The sequence below is a fragment of the Apiospora marii genome, assembly GCF_038362585.1.
Source record: "Apiospora marii strain CBS 49790 chromosome Unknown utg000015l_segment0_segment0, whole genome shotgun sequence".
Lineage (NCBI taxonomy): Eukaryota > Fungi > Ascomycota > Sordariomycetes > Amphisphaeriales > Apiosporaceae > Apiospora > Apiospora marii.
Window position 1 is genome coordinate 174,295 of NW_027117386.1, and position 24,090 is coordinate 198,384.

Sequence of the window (24,090 nt, forward strand, 5' to 3'; positions counted from 1 at the left end):
GCCACCTGGCGAGGTTCATTCAATCCAGCATCTCTGGGCTTGTCCTTCCAGTCATGGGCTCGACCCAACCACTTCGCCTTTGGTCCGTCCAATGATGGCGCCGTTCCGAGATCCGAAGGAAAGGGGATGGAAACCATGGGAAACACCAAAAGCGACTCAGTTCGGTGCCGTGACTGAGTATCTGGCGGGCGGTCCCTCCCCTCCCCCCTGAGATAAGAGGATAGCATACACAATAATCACCAAAACGGAAAGAGGACGAGAGGGAGCCTGCGAGGAGGGAAACAAGCCCCCTCGATACAAAGGCGACGACTTCACGATGCACCATCCTAAAGACAGCCAGACAGGCACCCACTCGGGAGCTGAAGACAAAACCATTCGCCCCGAAATAGCCCTCGACCCCCGGCCCTGTTCAACCCAAAGGTTTCGGCCAAACATGGCCGTGTCGAACGCGAGATGCGTGGTTTTCACGTGGTGGTCGTTGGCCCACATGGCAAGCACGAGGTGGTGGAGAGGCCGTGGATGGCGGTGGCGGCCATTCTGCCGGCCAGACTTGGCTGACCATCTAAGACATGCGATTGAGACATCGAATGAGAATCGCTGACAGGCTGCCGGCAGCCCGCGAATAAAGGCATCGTGCTATCATAAGTCGACGGCCACTATTGAGTCTCTCCAGCGATGGGCGCGACCCGCTGCCCTCTGTTCTCCGCCAAAGGTGTGATGCGCACCACCTAGGCCATCGTCGTGGATCGCGCACAATACATGGGGGGTGGCAGCACTTTTGTGACCTGTCGATATCGGGCACGAACTATTCGGGTGGCGCCTCGCGCGGCCTGTTCTGTGATCTGATCAGCTCCAAGAGGCCCGGTGCCGGACAATCTCCTGATCGTGGCCATCGGAACCCGGAGAAATACTCAAGCAGTACATGGGTGCGTGGTGTGACGACAAGGTAGGGACTTGTGCTTCCCTGGGCATTTAACATGAGGCCGAGAGTCTGTTGCAAGCCGGATCATTAGTCGAGCACAAGCACGGATGTGACATTGATCGAGAAAACGGTTTCGGCGCCGTTACATTCTCGGATCAAGGAACGAAGAGCCGTGGCTAAATTTGGCTAAGCCGTCCGTCGCTCCCCCGGTCGGCTTCATCAGTACATGACCTTGCTCAGAAAGGCGTGTTGGTGTGAAGCAGCACTTGGCGGTACAGGTCACGCATGATGATACGGTCGCCAAAAGAGAACTGCGGCCTTGGTTCCAAAAAGGTGCAGCTTCCTGCTTCCAGCTTTGTGACCGGCCTCTGTGATTAGCAGAAACCCGAGAGCTTGGAAACAGAAGGCGATTGGGATAAACAGGCTCTGTACGATGCTGCCTCTGTCCTGTGATACCCGGAGAGGGCAGCAAGCAGGGGCATGAACCCCTGGACATGTGATAGTGGCACACGGGGTCGTCGTGATACCGCTGGCGGAGCTAGATCCGGCCCAGAAATGACTAGGTGCATGGCCCTGCTCTTGTCCTGGCTGTGGCACCTTCGCTTCGCTATATTGGCGACCATAGACCCATCGCTTGATGGGAAAGAGGGACGTACATCGACCTGGGTTGGCGGTGGCAGCCGTAAAAGGAAGCTGAGTCTGGCTTCAACCCGGCACGAACGAGAAGCGCTATATGGGGAGATAGCGAGTGGCGTTTGGGAAGGGCCTGTATTGTAGATCCACGAAAAGAAAACAAGGTCGGGAAGAGGAGAGCGGGAACCAGGAGAGGTATCTTCTTCACACGTTGGGTAATCGATATTGTCCGGCAGCACCAAGCTTCCGCCTCCCTCAGGTTGTCAGTGTGAATTTGAGTACTCGAGTCCCTGATGGGCATGGCTTGACTTGACCGGTGTCGAACGCTAGACTTGCAGGTTCTGAGCTTTGCCACGCTCACGCCGTGTAACATGGGGTTGCGACGGTCCTGTGTAGAAGCAGAGGAGAACCAGAGGAATGGATGTCATATCGTTGATCGTTGATCACCAAGATGATGAATGCAATGAATGCAAGGCTCGAGGCAATCCATCGCAGCCGGCAGATGAGAAGGCATAGAAGACGACGCCTCATTGGTTTGGCTGGCACCTAGCCTGATTGCTGATCTGACACATCGTTCGAGAGGCGTTCGAGATGATACAGGGGGGCTCATCAGTCGCCAACAGACCCAATCACGACGGCCGACAGTCGGCAGGAGAACTTGGAAGTGCGCCCGGCTGAGACCTGCATAATATGAGAGTTTTGGACAGAAAAGATCGGCTCTCTCACCTAGGGGCTGTAGGACATTCGGATAATGCCCTGCAATAGATGGCCTGCTATTGAGTGATATCGATCGTAGCATGCACGCTTGTCACTCTTCACCAGCCAGTAGCCAGTAGCCGGCAGCCTTGGACTCAAAGACGGCCTGTTTCCATGCATGCGCAAGTTTTCCCAATCGTCAACGACAGAGATGATCGAGCAAGGTTCCGATGCCAGATTGGGCGAGTCGATCTGTCAGAGCGATGTTGGCAAGACGTGCACCATCGCAGTCGCTTGATGCAATGTGATGTCTGCAATAGTAAGCCCACCTAATGCTCACCGAGGAATCCCCAAGAGGGTGCGTCGGAGCAGGTCCCGTCCAACAACGATGCTTACTCGCTGAACCGCTGAAGAAGCTTGCTAATAGTTTTGATGCAGGTTGCCTGGGTTGAAATCCCTTACTTGGTTGCATCGTCTTGGACTCCTTGACTCCCAACCTGCCAACTGCCTCGGGAGAACCTGGTTCAGATCGCCGGGCCCGAGCCGATGAGGCCAAGTTGATCTGCTCCCAAGCATCGGCTCGAGTCGGTGGCGAGGACAGACTTCTGGACAGGCCAAAGGGCAATACGAGCAGAATGAGGACCAGGTGGACCGGGAAGAGTCATGCGGGGTCCATCTCGTAAATGGACAAGACTAACAGCGGATATGTCAAATGATTGACGGGCGGCGGCGGGCTGTGGAGAAGCGTGATGGATGGCATCGCCTTCTTATGAATGTCGAGTCAGTCGCAGAAACGCATACGGCGTAACCGGGCGCAACGGGCGGCAGCTACATAAGTAGGCAGCATTTGTGATCTCATCCTGGCGCAGAAGGCTGCAGCAGTTCGTAGGTAAGCCCTGGCAGCCTGGGACGTGACTGAGGCGAAGGATGCCAGATGCTTGGTTGGCCTGCTTAGCGAACGTGAGGGGGCCAATGAGAGAGCGGAAAGCCCCTCCTCCAAGAACTTCCAAGAGGTCATCGTCGCTCCCCACCAAGCCATGGATGCAGGATTGTGTGGTTCGCGACCTGACTCACAGCAGATCATGCTGCGTATTGCGCGACTATGACGCCGTGCGCAATCATGGTAAGGCTGAGGGTGACCGGCATTTCAAGTCGGAGGACAATTGATGGCAATGGACAGGATGGCTGTGTTTTGTATAAGAAAGGCCAGCGACAGCATTTAATGGACAAACATGTAAAAGACGTTTTCGAAGCTTCCACTTTCTTGGCATTGAAGACATATCGAATTGCAACCGCGAATCACTTTGAGCCCACCCGCGACTTCCACTGAATTCAAGCTGCACCTACCTGCCCTACTTGCGCCTTGCGCCTTCCTTTTGCGACCGAACAAAACAGCCAAACATTGACAGACAGCAACGACGAACGTTGGCTGCTCCCCACAATCCACCAAGTCTAATCACCTCTCGCCTTTCACCATGGCCGGTGGTGTGTTTTCAACACTGTTGCGCGAGATTGCCGAACTTTGGGACGCCGTATTATTGGGCCTGGGGTCATGCTACTACAAAGTCAGGGGTCGCTGAATGATGCTGATCAGGTTCGATCACGGGGTTTTGTCATGATGGAGAAATGCAGGGTCCAGTAAATTGTGCAGACGATGGAAGGAGGGCGCAGAAACTGGTCTTCTGCACTGGTGACAAGTGATTGGTGATTGACCTTGGGTACGGGAGTCCCTGTCGGCTTGCTACCCAGCCGGTTGTGGCCGGATTGGCAGATGAGACGAAGGGGGCCGCCGCATCTGAACTTCTGAAGGGACGGAGGCGCGGAAAGGCAGTGCTCTGAAGATGCTTAATTGCTTGGCAGGTGTCAAGCTGCCAAGGTGCCGCCGGCACGTGAATGATCGTCCGACTTTTGAGACGAGGGCGGGCGGGCCAAAAAAAGACGTGAGCTCCTAGCGACCCAAGTCGAACAAGATCGGCTCCCTGTCTCGACCGGTTGGGCAACTGGGCAGAACATCGAAATCCCTTCTCCTGCTGATCTCTGATCTCTCAGCTTCGGTCCTTCCACTCCCTTGTGATGACGCCATTTCCTTTTTCCTTTTTGATTGTGTGGGTATGGCTCACGAGGAATGGGCAAGATCTCTGGAGCGACGATGGAAAAGAACGCGCAAGCTGATATTAGGGTTGGCCAATCTATAATCCAGTCCTCCATCCAATCTGCAATTCAAAAAACAACACAATGCGTAAGGCTTGAGGCATAGGGATACACGCTAGCTCGCGAGATTTCCGGGATGGTGAATAGATTGTGGATGGAGTCGCAGCAGCCAAGTTTGGTTTCATTCAAATCAATCTCAATCAAATCGAACGAAGTGCGTCGTGTCGTGGTCGGTGTCCTGGGCGGCGGTGGTTGCGACCGTACAGTAATATGACCGTGGTGCAGTACGTGGTGGGCGCTACCCCGATCAATCAATCCAATTTGCTGTGGCTCGCTGTACTTGTAAATGCGACACACACCACCACAATAATCGCAACGCCGACGCGACACACACACACAGTAAGCCTCATTCTGACTGTGATGTGCTGTCCTGGAAGAAATACGCATCATGACATTGTATGTCGTATCTTTATATAGTCCATCAGGATACCTTGACAGGCATGAATGGCGTCATGCCCAACCGCCGTGCAAACCGTTGAAGATCTCCCAGGACCAAGCAATGCTTCTCTCAGCAAAAGCACCCTTGGCTGTTGCTTGTACGGGCTTGGACGAGCTTGTCCTCTTGTGCCTCTCCTTGACATTGCCGCTGGGAGGGCAGATTGGTCTGGATCGGGGGTGCCAAGGCTGCCAAGCAAGCAGGGCCAGACCCCCCTGGCGTAATGGCGCGCTGAGGGTGGGTCGCACTCTCAGGAACGAGATGAGGTCCAACACATTCATCTCGGGGGTACCACTGTTTCTTGCATCAGTCCTTTATTCTTGCGCTGCACTGCCCCCTCCAACGCTGGCTGGCTGGCGAGTGACGAGTGAGTTGGCTGGCTGCTTCTGACACGATGCTGGCTGCTGGCATCATCAGCTTCTTTGTAGATCAGAATAACAATCTTAGCACCGAGATCTGTGTCTTCGATTCGAGAAAGGATGGGCAAAGACCTTACGTATGCCTCTCCATTGTTTCAACAATACGAGGCTTACTATTTTGCTGATTGCATCAGCCTTGGCCGCTATCGCAGTACACGGCTCATGGAAAGTCAATTCAGTTGGCACTGGTGGCATGCCAGTAGCTGTCAGCTCAACCGCTTGGAGCATCAATAGCTGCAATGCTACCATGGCCTTTGATTTGGCCAACGGATATGGATATACGAAAAGACGGGCTCTGCGATACTACTATTGGCAAACCAAAACGGTCAAGAGTGCAGAACAAGAGTGCAATGCAGCCACTTGGGCCAATATCATCAAATCAGGTTGCATGGTGTCGACGGGCTGGCTAGTCCACAAATGATTACGGTGACCTCCATCCAGTCCCCATCTTTCGAACCCCCTATGCAAGAACTATGCTCGCCTGCCCTGGCCGGGAATACGTTAGTAAAGTAGGGGAAACAGGACCACCCGGGCCAATCAAGCCCAACCAGTTCCTGCGATCGCCCCCCGGTCCTTAGCTTCCCCTTTCTTTGCCTGCGCTCCTGTGGCTCCCTAGCCATCCATCCATCCCATCCCGTCGTGCGCGCGCGCGTGTGTCTGTACCTGCATATCCACTATTCCACCCTCGGGGTGCGGCCTCTGCTCTACCCTTTTTCAAGGCCCGTCCTCCCGCGCTCGTTCGCTCCAACCGCTTTTTCATAACCTCTCTCTCCCAAGACTTTTTTCTTTCCCTTTTTATTCCGCTTGTAATTCAGTCGGCGATAGAAGAGAAGGAACCATATTATTTGGAGGCTTCGTTACACTCATTTCGGACAAGTCCAGCAAACACACAAACCACACACTCATTACTTTTTACATTTCCAGCATTATTCTCTTCCTGCAACGTCATTCCAGCTCCCGAAACATCTGATCTCGACGCGACCCACGCAAGGATTCCAAAGCGGATATTGTCAATATCTTGGCTCGTTACAGAAAGTTGGTCATCAGGGGAAACTTGAAAGCCTTATTTCTCAGCTCGTCCCGGATTTTTCGTGTGACTTTCTAGGTAAAACAACAACAACTTTTACCTACATCCCATCACCAAAACAAAACATCACCATGGGTTTCCTCAAGACCGCGGTGACCTCGTCGCTGCTCTTGGCCTCCCAGGCCAACGCCGCCCTGGACCCCATTGTCCAGAAGGGCTCCAAGCTCTTCTACAAGACGTCGGGCGAGCAGTTCTTCATGCAGGGTATTGCCTACCAGCAGGAGTTCGCCGCCGCCGGCAAGGACAGCTCCTCGGACAGCAAGACCAAGTACATCGACCCCCTGTCCAACGCCGACAACTGCAAGCGTGACGTGCCCATCCTCAAGGACCTGCACACCAACGTGATCCGCACCTACGCCATCAACCCCAAGGCCGACCACAAGGAGTGCATGGACATGCTCGAGAAGGCCGGCATCTACGTCATTGCCGATCTGGGCGAGCCCGCCCTGTCCATCAACCGTGACAGCCCGGCCTGGAACGTCGAGCTCTTCGACCGCTACAAGGGCGTCATCGACGAGATGGGCAAGTACACCAACACCATCGGCTTCTTCGCCGGTAACGAGGTGACCAACAACGCCACCAACACGGCCGCCTCCGCCTTCGTCAAGGCCGCCGTCCGTGACACCAAGAAGTACATCAAGGACACCCAGAACCGCTGGATGGGTGTCGGTTACGCCGCCAACGATGACTCCGAGATCCGCATCAACATGGCCCAGTACTTCAACTGCGGTGAGGAGGAGCAGGCCATCGACTTCTGGGGTTACAACATCTACTCTTGGTGCGGCGAGTCCAGCTTCACCAAGTCCGGCTACGACAAGCAGGTCGAGTTCTTCTCCAACTACTCCGTCCCCGTCTTCTTCGCCGAGTACGGCTGCAACTCCCCTGGTGGTGCTGATGGCCGCAAGTTCGACGAGACCAAGGCCCTGTACTCTGACAAGATGACCGACGTCATCTCTGGTGGTATCGTCTACATGTACTTCGAGGAGGACAACGACTACGGTCTGGTCAAGGTCAAGGGCGACGACGCCAAGATGCTCAAGAACGCCGAGAACCTGAAGAAGTCGCTCGCCGGCGTCAAGCCTTCCGGTACCACCGTCGACAAGTACCAGCCCAGCAACAAGGCCGCCACCTGCCCCAACACCGGCAAGGACTGGAAGGTCAGCGCCGACGCCATGCCCCCCACCCCCAACACCGACCTCTGCGACTGCATGTTCAAGTCCCTTGAGTGCAAGCCCGCCGACGACCTTGAGCCCAAGAACTTTGGCGAGATCTTCGACTACATCTGCTCCAAGGACTCCAAGGCCTGCGCCGGCATCAAGCAGGACACCGCCAAGGGTGTCTACGGCCCCTACCTCGGCTGCAACGCCAAGGAGCAGCTCGGCCACGTCCTGAACACCTACTACAAGAACCAGAAGGGCGCCAAGGACGCCTGCGACTTCAAGGGCAAGGCTCAGATCAACAGCAGCCCCTCCACCGAGGGCAAGTGCTCCAAGCTCGTCGACGCCGGCAACAAGGCTGCCGCCGCCGCTGCCACTGCCACCTCTGCTTCCGAGGTCGGCACCATTGCCGCCGACGGTACTTCCTCCCAGAAGAGCGACGACGCCTCCGCCGCCGCCGGCCTCCGCGCCTCCGGCTTCAGCTTCGGTGGCCTCGCCATCGGTGCCTACATGGTCGCCGCCATGGGTGTCGGTGCCGCCGTCTTCGCCCTGTAAGGGATCGAGACTGCACTGCTGATTTAGTTAATATGTCCGTCCTGGTGTGAGGTGTGAGAGGGAGAGTGAGGGAGAGTAGGAGAGCGAGTGGTTCTAGTAATAGAAGTGGAGGATACGAAAACGGAAATCTTCTTTTTGCACATAGAGAGCCTCCTATGTTACTGAACATACGATATATACCATCAACCTTTTTGTTTTGACACGTATTGTAATTTGGTGTCTTCGGGTCCGATAATACCCTCGATGGCGCAGCGAAATGGAATTTTGTATCATTTTTTATCTTTTCTTGCAGCCGAGCAAAGTCGACAACAGTCATTCATCTTCTACCTAGCTTTAGACGCAGCGTGAGTGAGGGGGATGGATCTGCAGAAAAAGAAGAGAAACTTATAACGTGAATTATTACCGCTTATTATCGTATACCAACCAGGCAAAGAAGAGTGCTCGTATGAAAGCTCACCTCGTTTGGTTTATTAATACGTGTTTTCTATGAAGATGTCGTCTGGAAACTCATCCTCCCTTTGGGGGCTTTCGGACATCAGGCTCCTGACATATGTTGTTGACGCAAGCTGCGCTGCCGCAAGCTGCAACTTGTTCAGCTCTGGTTCTAAGCGGTTCTCCTGTCTCGGCTCTATCATTGATATCAATTCTGTGATCGCCCACGTGCTCCAGGATGGGTCAACCTTTCTGTCATAAACACAATTCCATCTCCATCTCCATGGCTGGTGTCGAGCTCTTGGCTCAACTTGCACTACTTCTGTCATTTCCTGAGGAGCATTATCTTGCTCCTGACGGCAAATGCGCGAAAGAAGTCTTGTCCATCGCCGCTTGAGCTCATCGCCGCCTAAGACCCGGCGCCGGAAGCGAAGTAACCGCTTTCTTCGGGGACGAACAGCATCGAAAAGAGCTGTATAATCTTCTCCGAACTGGCTGTTATACTGAAGTTGCGCATGCGGCAAATTTAGGAATAGCCAATTCTTTAATTGCGTAGTGAAAGGCTCACAAGCTGGCACTGCCAACAACCCGGGAATTGCCTTATGGAATCTGTGGGTGATCAATGCGCGGGCTACGTCAGCCAATGGTACAGATCCTTCCCCATTTCGTCGCCCAGATATGTGATCAAGCTGTGCCAGAATCCGGCGAAGGCCATCCTCTTGATTCTTATCTGTATCAATGTTGCGGGCAAGTAATGCAAACGCCGCGGTCGTCTGCTCCGTTTGGTTGCTATCGAATGCCTCTTTCTCGAGCAACCTCGCCACCAACGCATATCGGGATGCTAGAATGGCCCATACGAGGAAACAAACTTTGAAATGGCGCCGTAATTGTGTTATCTTCACCAATTCGTCCATGGAGAAAGGAGGCAATTGCCTCATCCAGACTTGACTTGCTCCCGTTTCGGGCAGCATCTCTCCGAATAAAACAAACGATAATGTGTTGTGTACTAGCCAATCCATAGACCAGTCGTATCTCGCTGGGAATGTGCCAGGCGCGTCCGAGCATATGCCAAGGAGGGCATATACACGGTCATGTTCAAATGACGCCAAGCTGTATCCAAATTTACCCAACAGCGTTGCAAGCGTACGATCTCCCATATACCAAGTCTCTTTGCGTACGGGTCCCGGTATGAGGTCGAGAACTGCTTGTATGTGAGTTGGTACTTCGATGCCGAACAGATCAGGCGTGATGGCAAAGGCCCTGGCTGGTACTGAGTGCGATCCGCAGATCACAGTCGCAATCCTAGCATTAGCAACCTCTTGTAAGATCCAGACCCTTTTAAACCAAGGCCGGTTAAGAAGTTCTAGAAGCGCAGATTTGACAACGTGATAAAGATCTGATTCCTGGCCACCATACCTCACCACAAGGCTGGGCCATACTTCCCGAAAGCTCCGTAAAGGATTAACCTTGAAGCTTCGGTGCTGTAAAGCCTTCTGGTCAAGTTCAGCTATCATCTCCTGTTGAATAAACGGGTTAGTCAGTGACAATCATGCGTCTGTAGGGGTGTTAAAGCATAAGTGAGCCTACCATCAATCTTTCGGTACCGGCGTAGTCCCATCCTAACCATATGAGAACAGTAAAGGCTTGTTTATATATCTGTCTCATCTGGCCAACTTGATGCCCCTTTTCTTCATGGCTCGCTTGATCAATACAGAGCGCATCAACCCAGAGAACTCTATTTCGGTCACGATATCGCAGGCACCTCAGAACTTCAAATAAGTTACCAGTCACGGATACAGTTTGATCATCTATGGTGATCTCGGTTGCACTTGCGGTGGAATAAGTACCAACTCCCCAGGTGTATGATATTGCTTCATAATCCACGCCGTTTGTTTGGCCAAGAAATTGCTGTGTGAGACCGCACCGTATTGGGGAGCAAGAGGTTGAGCTTGGGTAGAGGTGAAGCAGGCGAATGGAGTGTTTAGACAAATCAAGTGGTGAATATGTGTACGTGGGCATATTTGCAGATGAAGAGCATACGAGACGACAGGCAGTAGTTGATGTATATTCATGTGAATCAGGAACATCATTCTGGAGATTAATGGGTAAGAACTGGTCGTAGTCTCATTGTTTTAGCAATTGTGTAGGTGGCGGGTTCTGACGCGGCAGGGCAGATTTCAGTCACATTCACAGCCACCGCCATTGATGACTGTGATAGGCGCCTTGCAGATACGTGTCGCTCGCATCCTCCCGTGTCTTGTGGTGGTTGCTGAGATGGATGAATCTATTGGCTAGTACCTAATCAGGTGGCATTTAACCTAGATGCCTACCTGCAAGCTGGAAGTTGGACTGGATCGGATAGCACCGATGTGCCCCGCCATCCAGTGGATAGCGCCAGCGGACTTATTTTCGAGACCATTGCTAAATTATTTCCCTCTGTCTAAGTACTTGCCAATTTGAAGAAGCCTCTGCAGAAAAAGAAGAGAAACTTACTACTGAATTGTTACTGCTTATCTTCGTGCTTTCATGATGACATCTGGTGATACAACATGCCATGTGTGAGGAGAGTCTTGGCTTATATTCCGAGTAGTTAAAGGTCGTCGTCTACGATTCGATGAGCTACTCAAGTGTCACCGTCCCCTTTTCCCAATTGAAATGCTGCTGTGATACAACAAACTCGACAGTACACGCTCATGTAACTATGGTTTCTAGGCAAGACGAACCACAGCAGCATACTGGCAGTGCCAATTCCTGAGAAGGTTTCCATATGGTCTTCATTGAAGCACTTGTTGGTAGGCATTACTATCGCAGGTACGAGGTAATAGTTTCGCGGAAGCTCTTCTGCTGCATTGCCCTTAAGCATGATCGGAACCTGATGCTGAAGACATGCGATCTGGTTCCCAAAACAGACATTACACCCAGTGAAGCATCTGCTTAATCGCTGGGAGCTGTCGTTCTCAAGAGTGCATATACATATGGACGAGCCAAAGTACGTAAAACCGCCGTTCCGTATTTTCTTGGTTTTGCTGCTGCAAGTGATTTGAAGTCATAGTCAGCCTGGCATGGCTACCTATCGCCCAATTGGCGGATTTTCTAAGTTAGCCAATAGGCGCCCTCACTTGCCCAATCCCCCCTCCGCCGGGTTTCCATTCGAGCCATCTCTAAAGATTACTCCTCAGCAAATGCCCTCTTAGTGCTCATTGATTTTCATCTGGTTCGAGATCATATAAAATGCCCACCTTCTCCTATTCACCCATTGACCTCTCGAGAGATGCCATCCGTCTTGTGCGGCTCTACAAGGGCGCATTCTACCAAGACATCAGGTGCGAGCTGGTCGAGACCTTCTTGAGCGAACTGGACGGCGTGCCATACGAGGCCCTGTCGTACACCTGGGGAGGCGACCCCCTGGAAGGAAACGCCGCTGAGATCTTATTGAACGGACAGGAGGCATCGGTGACGGAGAACCTGCGCGACGCCCTGAGATGCCTGCGTTTACAGGACCGCGATAGGATGCTCTGGGTTGACGCCCTGTGCATCAACCAGGCCGACAATCAAGAAAAGGGGCATCAGGTAGGCCAGGTGCGGCTCGTCTACGAAAAGGCCGAGCAAGTCCTCGTCTGGTTGGGACCGAGTACAGACGATACGGAATCGTTACTGGTATGTCAGTCACATTTACAACCTGCCTGGTGTCTCCTTGTCTACTAATATAATCTTGGGCATGTGTTCAGGAGGTCATGGCTATGCTCGATAAGAAGGTCTTGGAGCACAGTGATTACAAGAAGCATCCTCTCGAGATTTGGACCAAAGAATGGACCGACTTGAGAATCGCCCTCGCGACCCTGCCCCGATACTCCGACCACCGTCTCTTGGCTGGTCTGTGGGACCTCCTTCTCCGACCATGGTTCCAGCGAGTCTGGGTCCTGCAAGAGGTCGCCTATGCTCGGGTTGCGACAGTCGTCTGCGGCACGCAATCAGTTTCCTCGAGGACATTTGCCATCATGCCCACGCTGCTCAACCGGCCCTCGTCTACGGGCTCGCACACCGACGAGCACGCCAAAGCAGTTATTGAGCTCATGCCGGGACCGATGCGCCGAGAGTCCTGGTATAGCGAAGGCCGTAAGCTGGCCACGCTACTGCAGAAGTTCCAAGACAGCAAGGCGTCCATCCCGTTGGACCGCGTCTATGCGCTGCTAGGCATCTCCTCGGACGCTTGGAATTTCCGGCACTTTCCGGTGGACTATTCGATCACGATGAGGGCGCTGCTCCGGAACACCATGTCGTTCTTCCTGTATGGTAAAGTAGTTCGTGATCCCCGAAACCACGGGGAACGCATTTCCGCCGAGTACGCCGTGACCGTACAGCTGCCTGCCTGGAACCTCGCCGGTCTAATCGACATACTAGAGATGCCGGGTCCCTTTTGGGCCTATGTTTTCGACTGGGCCGTCGGCCTGTTCGAATTCACATTGATAGAAGGCCTGGTTGCCACGGGCGTGTTTGACGCAAGTATCGACATCAGAGAATGCCACGTAAATTCAATCACGGTTCTCGCGTTCAGGGTGATGACGGATCTCCAGGATCAACTGCTGGACGGAACACTGGACGGGGGCACTTATGCATTCTTGGACGGCTTGCTTGTTGGTAAGACTCTGGATGAGCGCACTCATGCGTTCCTCGACGGGCTATCATTTCTGCCTGGGCAACATTCTCCATATTGAAGGAGATGGCAGCTAATAACCAGGCAAGACAACTAGACCAATAGGTCGATGAGCGCTGCTTTTTTTTTTTTGGATTTTGATCAGTCAGTGCTATACTTGATGCAGCATGGACTTGGGCCTGCCGTTGAAGCCAGCAGATGCTGTGTGGAAATCCATACAGTGGTCATATGACATAACAGGCGGGAGCTACCCCGCCAAAGCACCGATGTGCCCCGCCATCCAGTGGACAGCGCCAGCGGGCTTGTTTTCGAGAGCATTGCCAAATTATTTCCCTCTCTACTTGCCGATTTGAAGTCTTGCACTTTATCGCACTCATTTGCCTTTCAGTATAATAACCGCCAAGATGGAGCTGGAAACCAAGACCCGTAAGGCGACCATCCTCCGACCCCCAGTTCCAAGTTGACCAGCCCGCTTGTCCAGCCCAGTACATGAACAATGACGCGAAGTCGTTTGCCTACGTATCCGCCCGCGATCGGTGGCCCGTCATCATCGTAAGCAACCAACACCTCTCTCCTGGGTTACATTCCTCCGGCTGTGCCTGTTATATCTAACCACCAGCCGTCTAGACCGGCGCCATCGACGACACCTACCGCTCCATCACCCAATGCGACGACCCCGAGAAGCTGAAGGAGGGCAAGGCCATCGTGGCCGAGCTGGCCAGCCTCAAGTACGAGCTCCAGCACGACCGACAGATGACGCCCCTGCGCGACGACGGTGAAGGCGACATCGCCGGCTACAACGCGGAGCTCGAGAAGCTGGGCACCCCGACCTGGTTCCAGGCCCCCTGGCTCTTCAGCGAGTGCTACCTGTACCGCCGCATCAGCACCTCCTTCAGCCTCTCGACCCAGTGGAAGCAGTATGACATCTTCTCGCGCCAGAAGATGGCCACCTTCCGCTCCTCGCGCCCCGCCGTCCTCGAGCTCGCCGCCCGCTACCGCGAGCTGATCGGCCAGATCCGCAAGGACAAGAGCCAGAAGGGCACCCCCGAGCACGTCGAGGCCGAGAAGATCCTCTTCCACGAGATGTGCGAGATCTGCCTCTGGGGCAACGCCACCGACCTGTCGCTGCTCACGAGCCTGACCTACGAGGACATCCAGAAGCTGCAGGGCTCCGAGGCCCGCAAGGCCAGCGAGAAGAACATCCTGGTCAACGACCTCGAGGCCGCCTACGCGGTTCTGAAGCAGGCGCGCGACGAGGGCAAGGCGGAGCGCCGCGTCGACATCGTCCTCGACAACGCCGGCTTCGAGCTGTACGTCGACCTGATCCTGGCCGGCTTCCTGCTCTCGTCGGGCCTCGCGACCCACGTCGTCCTGCACCCCAAGTCGATCCCCTGGTTCGTGTCCGACGTCGTGCCGCAGGACTTCTCCGACCTGCTGAGCGCGCTGGCGCAGCCCAAGAAGTTCTACGAGACGCAATCCGAAGACGAGCAGCTCCAGGACAAGACGCCCGAGCCCCTGGCCGACAAGGAGGCCGAGGATCTCGCCTTCCTGTTCCAGGAGTGGGGCCAGCTCTATGCCGAGGGCCAGTTCGTCATCCGGCCCAACCGGTTCTGGACGCACGGCGGCAGCTTCTGGAGGCTGACCGCCGAGAAGGAGCTGGTGGAGGATCTGAAGACTAGCGAGCTTGTCATCTTCAAGGGCGACCTGAACTACCGCAAGCTGACTGCTGATGTGAGCAATGCAATGCTGAAACATTGACACGAGATAATTTGCTGACTTGGTATTCTTACAGGCTGCTTGGGACCCTACGACACCTTTCACCGAGGCCATCGGCCCGATGGGACCAGGCTCCGGCATCAACGTCCTGGCGCTACGGACGTGCAAAGCTGATGTCGTTGTCGGCCTGAAGCCGGGTGAGGATGAGAGGATCCGCGCGACTGAGGGCGGCGGCGGCGACAGCGGTATCCGGAAATGGGCGTGGAGTGGCAAGTGGGCAGTCGTGTCCTACTCCGGCGGCAAATAAGAAGTAGCTGGCAGTAGTAAGGGATACGTTTTAGACGAATTTGCTTGCGCAAATGTCGGTATCATAGACAAGAAAAAAGACCATAGACCAGAAGGATTGAATACGAAAAATAAGATCAAGCCGTAGGCATCATGCATTGCTCATGTCTATTGAACGATATCCAAAACCAACTTTTATTTTGATAGCCTCCAACTTTTGCAACCCCATTTTCGAATAACCTGCTCCGTATATACATCCCCCTTCGAATTGGTTAAAATGGACCCGCCCAGTACCACGTCAACAATCACGTGCCAATAGACATCAATGAGTGAGTCTCCTAGTTGAAGACGACGGTCTTGGTGCCGTTCAGGAAGACGCGCTTCTCGCTCCACCACTTGACGGCGGCGGCGAGGACCTGGCTCTCGACGTTGCTGCCCTCGTCGACGAGCTCCTTGGGGCTCAGGGCGTGGTCGACGCGGGCGACGCGCTGCTCGATGATGGGGCCCTCGTCGAGGTCGGCCGTGACGAAGTGGGCGGTGGCGCCGATGATCTTGACGCCGCGCTCGTAGGCCTGGTGGTACGGCTTGGCGCCCTTGAAGGAGGGCAGGAAGGAGTGGTGGATGTTGATGATGCGGCCGCTCATGGCGCTGCAGAGGCCGGGCGTGAGGACCTGCATGTAGCGCGCCAGGACGACGAGGTCGATGTTGTGCTGGGCGATGAGGTCGAGGATCTGCTTCTCCTGCTCCAGCTTCGTGTCCTTGGTCACGGGCAGGTGGTGGAAGGCGATGCCGTAGCTCGCGGCCAGGGGTGCAAAGTCCGGGTGGTTGGAGACGATGAGGGGCACCTCGACGTTGAGCTGCCCCGTGCGCTGGCACCGGAAGAGCAGGTCGTTGAGGCAGTGCCCGATCTTGGACACCATGATGAGCACGCGCGGCTTGGCCGACCGCGGGCGCACGTCGAGGGTGCGGATCTGGAAGTCCTCGGCCAGCTTCTTGAGGGGCTCGTCCAAGAGGGGAGACGTGCTGGCGGCGTGCCCAAAGTGCACGCGCATGAAGAAGGACTCGGAGGTGCGGTCCGAGAACTGCTGCAAATCCAAAATGTTGAGGTTCTGGGCCGCCAGCAGGCCCGTCACGGCGTGCACGATGCCCGGCTTGTCCGGGCACGACAGCGTCAGGATGTGGTCGTCGCTGGGCGGGTTCGCGGCGGCGGCGGCGACGGCGGCGGACGACATGTTGGCGCGGAGCTGGTTGGCGGCGGACAGGTTGAGCTGTTCCTTTTGCTGGCGGATGTTGGCCTGCTGTTCCTTCTCCCGGAGGTACTGTTGTTGTTGTTGAGAGGAATAAGACCTAGCTCCTCTTCCAATACCAGCAGCAGCAGTAGTAGCTCTCAGGGGCAGCTGATGAGTAAGACGGGCGAGGCGGCTGCTAATTGGTGATGTTGTGGTGGTGGTGAAAGGATGAGTCAACGACCTTGAAATAAGCTGCTGCTGGACGGGCTTCAGCGCGCAACTCCAACGTGCGGCGACCATGGGCAGCAATTTTGACTTATTTTGTGGTTTACAGTTTTTTTGCTCACAACCGAAACGTTAGTGAGTATTTACCCGCCGTCCAATCGAATTGAACCGCTAACCAGTCAAGTAGATCTTAGATTGATATCGATATACTACTCCTGTCTGTCTATAATCACTCGAATCCAGTCACGCAGAAACCACCCGTAACACCGGCGGGCGATGGAAATTTTGGATTATGTGTGAAGAGACAGAGCGTCTAGAACTCGTACCCCACCAGGTACACCAGCCGTAAGTGGGTTGAAAACCTCCGCTTTCGGGCGACTATGACTACAAGAGAATAGAGGTTATGTAACCTCGACGGCGGCGTGACCGAACTGACTATCCCTCAAGTAAAACCACTCCCATCTAATATCATGAAACCGGGGCTCACTTTTGTTTGAAACGGACTTGGGCATTCCGGGGATTGGGTACATCCCGCCGCGGCATCTCAGGGCATCCTTGCACCCAGCTAGAGGGGTGGACTGCAGATAAAGATGGCTTAGTGGGTATACTTCATGTCGGATATAAGACTATTTCACATTAGATAAAGGCGCGCTCAATAGCAATTCATGGCCAAAGTCTTCAATAATCACGGGTTGTCCTGGACCGTTATTGGGACTCTATTGCTACATATGTCACAATCTGTAAGTACATACTCAATCGACATCCGCCACCACGCCGCCGTCCTTCTTGGCCATCTTCGCCTCGATCTTCTCCAGCTCGGCGTCGATCCGCTTGAACGACCACGACTTCCAGAAGGGGGGGTACAGGAATGGGCGCATGTCAAACCTGTTGTCGTCAGGCGAGTAGTTATTGGCATGGAGCGAGGGGGTTAGGGTCGTCATCTTATGGCGGTTGATGGCGTAAAAGTGGTGGAATTTCTTCACCTTATCAGCGACTTCGGCGGGCGTGTAGTCGGCGCTCCAGTCGTGCACTAGCCGCTGAAACATCCCGAAGGGGCCCAACTTTGCCTCCTTCCGCAGCCTGCCCAGCGTCGTCAGCTCCCGGTATGAGAACGACATGTCAATCTCATCTGACTGCACGTATTCCGACGTGATGGGCTCCAGCTCGGCCGTCGGCGTCGCGTCCAAAAATTCTTGTAGGCACGGGATGCCGAAGTCATCGACGGCCCATTTGATGAACCGCTTGAGGTCCGACTTGTCAATGGAGCCGATCGGGTTGATGTCGGCACTAGAACAGTCGTATTTCGTGAGGTACCCTCTGAGGCTCTCTCCGACGTTTGCGGATCCTAATACTAACAAACTCCCCCCTCCCGGTCGGTTACGCGTAGTAGACAGGATCTGGCCGAACTGATAGGCCGTGACCATGCGGATCCGGGCCTGCAGGCATTGAAGCGTGATGTTTTCCTGGTACGAGCCGCCGTGGACCTTGAACTGCGGGTCAAAACCAGTGGTGTTGACGATGAGCGCCTTTTGGGCCCTGTAGATGTCATCAATGTCCAAGTCAATATGATAGCTGCCAATGGCTTCGGCCAGGTCCTTGGCGCGCTTCCTCGTCTCCGACGACGACATGGTCTTCATGCCCATGTAGATGGTCGAGAAGATCTGGTTGCAGAGCTCCTGGGGGGTCTCGGGGAGGACGCCTTCCCCTTTGTACTTGGCGATGCGCTTGACATCCTCAATCACCTGAGGGTTTCCTTCCTTTACTGCGTCCATCACGATGCGGCACATGGAGAAGACGATGGTTGCAGTCGCGCAACTATCTATGCCCCCGCTCAGAGGCACCAGGTATCCGGCTTGGTTTGAACGTCGCAAATAATCCCACAGGTAGCATCCTCCGGCGAGGGCAATCTCCTCTTCGACGCTGTGTAATCGTGGCTTGATGGGGGCGGAGCGGCGTTTGGTGGTATCGAACTCCTCTTCTTCGGGGCTCAACTCGAAGGCGGTCTGGATGCGTTGGTACTTGGCTGTGGACGTGACGGCCTGCATCCCTCGCGATATACCAGAGCGGTACGCCCGGACTTCTTCCAGGTCGACGGTGGCCGTGACGACCTCGACGTCGTTGGCGGAGAACTGCGAGCCCATCGCCACAATTGATCCGTTGACGATGATGAGAGCGGAACCATCGAAATAGAGCCGATCCGAATCGCAGCCTTGCTGGTTGGCATACAAATAAACACCGCCGCACTTCCGAGTAGCCTCTTGGATCAACTGAAGCCTCGTCTCCAGCTTCTGAATTTCCCTGTGCGACAAGAGTTAGAAGCTTTGACAGATTGGCCGCGGGGTTGGTTGCACTTACCAATGGCTGCCGCTACTGTTTGTGATTATCTCACAGCCATCTTGACTCCTACTCGTCGTTAGTATCACTCTTGATATGAGTAGAATGCCATAGGAGGTAATAGAGGCCACTCCAAGACACGGGTATGATGAGGAGCACCATGGGAATGGCTTACATGGCGATATGCGGGGCGTTGGGGGTAAAGAGCTCCTCACACGTTTCTGCTCCGAAACAGGTGTCGGGGGTGCTGATGAGGGCATCGCCGAACGGAACGTGGGTGGCGCCCTGGAGCTTCTGCAGCATGCGTGGCAGGTGGTACTCCTCGGTTTGGCGAGGCTTGGACCATGGCAAGAACCATCTTTGCTCTCTGTAGTTCCCGTCGGAAGCCAAGAACTGCTTCGGCCGGATGAGGAGGATCTTGCCGTCCAGGCAAATGACGCGGCAGTTGAAGCTCACGTTGCGGTGCTGCACGGGCATGCCGACGTCAATAAGGATGCCGTAGCACGACTCGTCCTGCAGAAGCCGCGCCAGCATCTCCAGGGAGTGCAGGAAGATGTCTTGCTCCTTGAAATGGTCCTGGGCCATGTAGCCTGTGATTTCCAGCTCTGGGCCTACCCGCAGACGTGCGCCGGCGGCTTTGGCCTTATGAATGCTTTCGACGATGCGGCCCAAGTTGCCCTCCCAGTCCAGCGCCCACTGTTCGAAAACCCGGCGTCAGCATGATCTTTCAGTAGTAGTGCCCATTCGGAGAGTCGTACCTGGTTCAGCGAGCATGTCGCGACGGTGACGAGATGGCCGCCCATGTTGGGCTATCTGGCGCAGATGTGCGAGAGATGAAAAGAAAAACAGTGGTGATTCGGAAAAGAAGTCCAAACAGGATTTCTGGGATGCCGATATAAAGTGAGTGAGGTTCGTTTGCCGACCTCACAAATGCAAACAGTCAGTTACTTGGGACAAAAGGTTACGGAGATAAGTCATTCAACTATCAGCTAGCTATGGTGGGGCCTGGGGCGGTCCTGCGAAACAGAAAGCCCATTTGAAACCGGTCAATGCCAGATTTGGTCCACCCTACAGCAGAGGCCACCTTGGAAAGTAAGTATTTATTCCATTCCGTCGACTTTAGACTCTAGAAAAGAGTGGTATGTCTCGATATAGAGAGTCATGTATCCGTATTTGATGATATGTTTGGAGACACTGGTTGGGACCGACTTCCCTTATGAACATGTCGGCGAAGACGTTGAGAACATTGAAGTGGGGTTGGCAAGCTTCCATTGATAACGATAGTGGTCCGGTGTCGCATCGCGGGGTATTCTGGAGAACACCAAAACGAGCAGACGAGCCCCTTGTGCCTTGGTATGAGGATTGCTGGAACATGCATCAAGGAGGTCAAGGGGTTGGATGATACCGCTACCTTGAGACCGAAGCAATGGACTGCACGGGGCGGTTCTAATCGAAGTCCGCATCATGTACGGAATGAAGGCAAATTGGGTGGCAGCAGCACATAGGGCAATTGCGCTCAAGGCTGCCTCCGCAACATGCGAAATAGGGGTAAACGGCGGCAAGAAAGCCAATATCCCGCCGATATATCAACAATTGATGGGCCAGGGACAGGTCTTGTGCTACTTCAGTATTTTCCTAGCTTCCAGTAGGTTGCGCGAGGTAATTGAATGGAAACGATACGGAGAAATCTGGTGGCCAAGGACGAAGTCATACGTGGGGGATTTCTCCCAATAAACTGCCGCTGTGGTGGTCCTCAAGCTCGTTCCGTACAGGCAGTGCCTCGTGGCCTAACGTGGACTACCGGTGCCATGCGCCTCGGGCTGTTCGAAGCTGCTGCAGTCCGAGGTGGTCCTGCTCTACGCGCCTCTCCACGGTCTCCTATCATGAAGACCCCCATCAACGGCATCACCTCAAGGCCCTCTTGTCCGGACCGAAGCGCAGGCTACCCACGCGGCCACCTCGCGGCACCACCTAGCTATGGAGAGCGCTCTTGAGGCCGAGTTAGTCTTGTGAGAAGCAAAAGACGGGGAGGTACTGCTTCGAGTGGCACAGACGATGCACACTCGTACAAAGCACATTTTCCATTCTAACGTATCCTCAGAAGACATCTGGTACTTGGATGGCTGACGCGGCGCGACACCAGCGGTGATGATATGTGCATCTTTGTGTCTCAACAAGCGTGGGGTGAGAAAGTTCCAAAACACTCCTAGTGTACCTGATCCAAAATCTTTTGCACGTATCACTTAGACCAGTCTTGACGGCAGTAGCGTTACCGACTCCTGCCCGCGCGGCCAATGCCCCCGAGCTGAGGCTAGGTACGCAAATATCGTCCGTACGCTAGCAGCTGCGACGATCTATTTCGAGATGACGGCATGTTGGCCTGATGGAAATGAGATTTGGCTTTGGCTCCGGATATAAGAGAACCTAGGGAACCCCTTCACCCACTCACTTTGCTGTGCTCATCTCACCATGGCGCAAAGGATACGCCATGCTGTCGCCCTCGGATGCATCCAGCCGTTGTCCGGATGGGCACTGCCGCGAACCTAGTGACTCGTGGTACGGAGCTGTGAAGGACTCTCTACTGTACAACCACTTTACGGGGCCCACGCGTAGTGGTACAGGTTCGTCCGATTCGACGGCGCCTAGCATGCTAGATGTACATACTGTATCAGAAAGCCCCCCTGCGAAAGAGGGAAGGGGGAGAGCGTCAAGATTCCGTATGTGGATGGCCATGAGCGATAGTCCATTGGCCTCGAGGCTAACTTCAGGCCTAATCAGTTAGCGGGCAGAGCAGCTGAACGCCAACGCCGTCATGGCATGCCTATCAATCTGCGAAGAAACACAAGAAATTGGACATTGACACATTGGCAATCATGACTGGCTGCACGATTGACGACTGGGCAACCAACATTCAGACCAATGTAACGCAACGCCTTCTTAGACCGGTTTCCCTGCTGTACGACGTCCTTCCTTGCTTTCAGGCATCTTCCGTTGGACATGGTTGGCTCTGTCCGAAGAGAGCTGATCGCGGGGTGCCAATCCCAGCTGCCAAAATTAGATTGGGTGTGACATCACTGCCATCGGAGGCCTTTGGGACACGTTTGAAACAAAGCCTGCTTGCCTTACCATACGTACATATGGCGATGATTCAGCGGCCGTCAATATAATAAGTGCCTCGACCGCTCTCTTTCACTAGAGGACCATTTCCTCCATCAACTCCAAGAAATACGTTGTACCTACATCATCGTCATCCTTCAATCGCACATCTCCCGCTTACTTAACACGGACAACCCCGCCTACACTAAAATCAGCCACCAACCAAGTGGATAACACACCTTCGCAAAGCCACATCGCCATAATGGATTTCGTCAACAAGCTCACCGGCGGCAGCGACTCCAAGGGAGCGGAGCAGAAGCAGCAGAGCCAGCAGTCGTCGTCCTCGGCGGGTGGAGGCTTCATGGACAAGCTGAACGGCATGGCGGGCGGCGGCCCCGAGAGCGAGAAGAACGAAGATGCATTGGACAAAGGTATGTTGTCAACAGATCCGCAACTCCATCTCCAACTCCCTCTCCATCATCTGCGTCCATCATCGAACGTGACAGGTGACAATCCCCCGGTCGGTCCCCGTCACCCACATTTCGCCTCCTCCACATCTCGGCCACAACACTCCGTGCTTCTCCATTGCGCGGTTGCTTTCGTGGCAGCGTATGACTTGACTCCTCGACTGATGCGATGAATTGTTATGTACATAGGTGTGGACTGGGTGCAAGAGCACGTCCTCGGCCAAGGCCAGCAGAGCAACGAGTCGGCCGCCGAGCAAGCCAAGGACGAAGCCATCTCCGACGGCATCCGCGACCAGTACAAGAAGGCGACGGGCACCGATTTCCCCAGCAAGGACAAGGAGCGGTTCTAGGTGGTGCCCAACCTAAGGGAACAGACTGCACTGCAGAGCGAAGGAATAGAAACAGGAATGATTTATCTTATACGTTTTCGCAGAATAATGAACAAAACATCAAACCATATCCAATGCCCAGTCCCACCGTCGCACAACATCGGCGATAAGACGTGAAGGTTTAGGAGATTCCACGTCGCGAGCCGAAAGCGCGACTGGGGCAATTGAGCCGCCCAAGCTGTGACTGGCAGCGGATCAGCAGCAGCTCTTGCATGGCCCGTCCCACCTCGGTGCATGCGGCGTAGCCTGGCACACCGTCTCGTGTAGGTGAAGACAAACAAGCTGGATGTCGCTTGATGATGGTCGTCGCTTGTTTACGGGCTGCAACTACGTAGACAAAGATAGATCCAGACTGGCCCCTGGGGATACTACTCCGTATATACCGAATAACTTGGCAATAGTACCGCTAGTTGCTTTGCGGCTGACCCAGCCAGATGGATCTGGATAGCATCTTGTTGGTTGATGATCGGTGATTGGCATGGTGGATCACGATCAGACCTGGCGGCTGTGGCCCGTGTCAATCATCTTCCAGGGACAATTGACTCGCGCACAACTGGGGAGCGACTCGACTACGTATGTTCCAACCTATCAATGTACTTGCTGTCTGCCGGTCTGTCTCCCGGGTCTAGCTGTCTGGCCTCACTTGGCTGCTTGCTGCCGGAATGAAGGACAGGTGCGTGTGCTGTGCGAGCTGATGCAAGTAACATGGAATGTATCTACCACCTACCTGAGGTAACATGAAGTAAATATGCAGAGGCTTGAGTTACAGTACGTAGGTAGGTTGCCGGGGTGCTGGCTGTGCCGGGCTGCTGTGCCTTGGCCCTGCTTGGCCTCCCAAGTGGCATGGAGGCTGGTCAAGGACTGGCTGGGGTGGCAGAGAGGAGCGGGAAACAGCTCTCCCATTCGACTTTCCCATTTGATCTACCTGCTACCCACTGCCTGCCGGCCAGCTTTCATCTGCAGGTCTCATCTGCAATTCCCACTTTGGCTCTGTTGCTGCCGATCTCTCTCCCTCCATCTCACCACCCCCATTACTGTAGCCATCTGCGACTGGCTACTCGTGTAAGTCCCTAAAAAGCCCCGGCCGTGGCCACTAGAGTCATCATACTTCCTAGTGACTTTGGGGGAAAAGAGAGGCATTCGCCAA

At 54.5% G+C, this 24,090-nt stretch overlaps 8 protein-coding genes across 8 annotated transcripts; 4 read left to right on the top strand and 4 right to left on the bottom strand.

The window, feature by feature from the left end:
* Window positions 1–4,912: 4,912 nt before the first annotated feature.
* PG985_016393 (uncharacterized protein) lies at window positions 4,913–5,179 on the bottom strand (the record flags this gene model as incomplete). Its single annotated transcript, XM_066836159.1, has 1 exon — window positions 4,913–5,179. One exon carries the CDS (start codon window positions 5,177–5,179, stop codon window positions 4,913–4,915), a length of 267 nt encoding a protein of 88 aa, XP_066675910.1.
* A 1,296-nt stretch (window positions 5,180–6,475) lies between these two features.
* PG985_016394 (uncharacterized protein) lies at window positions 6,476–8,116 on the top strand (the record flags this gene model as incomplete). Its single annotated transcript, XM_066836160.1, has 1 exon — window positions 6,476–8,116. One exon carries the CDS (start codon window positions 6,476–6,478, stop codon window positions 8,114–8,116), a length of 1,641 nt encoding a protein of 546 aa, XP_066675911.1.
* A 470-nt stretch (window positions 8,117–8,586) lies between these two features.
* Window positions 8,587–10,062, bottom strand: PG985_016395 (HET-domain-containing protein; the record flags this gene model as incomplete). Its single annotated transcript, XM_066836161.1, has 1 exon — window positions 8,587–10,062. One exon carries the CDS (start codon window positions 10,060–10,062, stop codon window positions 8,587–8,589), a length of 1,476 nt encoding a protein of 491 aa, XP_066675912.1.
* A 1,717-nt stretch (window positions 10,063–11,779) lies between these two features.
* PG985_016396 (heterokaryon incompatibility protein-domain-containing protein) lies at window positions 11,780–13,263 on the top strand (the record flags this gene model as incomplete). The annotated part of the gene is made up of 2 exons (XM_066836162.1): window positions 11,780–12,205; window positions 12,277–13,263. The coding sequence occupies 2 exons, from the start codon at window positions 11,780–11,782 to the stop codon at window positions 13,261–13,263; spliced, it is 1,413 nt and encodes a 470-aa protein (XP_066675913.1).
* Window positions 13,264–13,606: 343 nt separating this feature from the next.
* PG985_016397 (uncharacterized protein) lies at window positions 13,607–15,225 on the top strand (the record flags this gene model as incomplete). Its single annotated transcript, XM_066836163.1, has 4 exons — window positions 13,607–13,628; window positions 13,684–13,754; window positions 13,830–14,933; window positions 14,995–15,225. The coding sequence occupies 4 exons, from the start codon at window positions 13,607–13,609 to the stop codon at window positions 15,223–15,225; spliced, it is 1,428 nt and encodes a 475-aa protein (XP_066675914.1).
* Window positions 15,226–15,541: 316 nt separating this feature from the next.
* PG985_016398 (formyltetrahydrofolate deformylase) lies at window positions 15,542–16,732 on the bottom strand (the record flags this gene model as incomplete). Its single annotated transcript, XM_066836164.1, has 1 exon — window positions 15,542–16,732. The coding sequence occupies one exon, from the start codon at window positions 16,730–16,732 to the stop codon at window positions 15,542–15,544; it is 1,191 nt and encodes a 396-aa protein (XP_066675915.1).
* Window positions 16,733–17,409: 677 nt separating this feature from the next.
* Window positions 17,410–19,794, bottom strand: PG985_016399 (uncharacterized protein; the record flags this gene model as incomplete). Its single annotated transcript, XM_066836165.1, has 4 exons — window positions 17,410–18,955; window positions 19,013–19,060; window positions 19,167–19,687; window positions 19,750–19,794. The coding sequence occupies 4 exons, from the start codon at window positions 19,792–19,794 to the stop codon at window positions 17,410–17,412; spliced, it is 2,160 nt and encodes a 719-aa protein (XP_066675916.1).
* A 2,555-nt stretch (window positions 19,795–22,349) lies between these two features.
* PG985_016400 (uncharacterized protein) lies at window positions 22,350–22,904 on the top strand (the record flags this gene model as incomplete). The annotated part of the gene is made up of 2 exons (XM_066836166.1): window positions 22,350–22,518; window positions 22,744–22,904. 2 exons carry the CDS (start codon window positions 22,350–22,352, stop codon window positions 22,902–22,904), a joined length of 330 nt encoding a protein of 109 aa, XP_066675917.1.
* Between the last annotated feature and the right edge of the window lie 1,186 nt (window positions 22,905–24,090).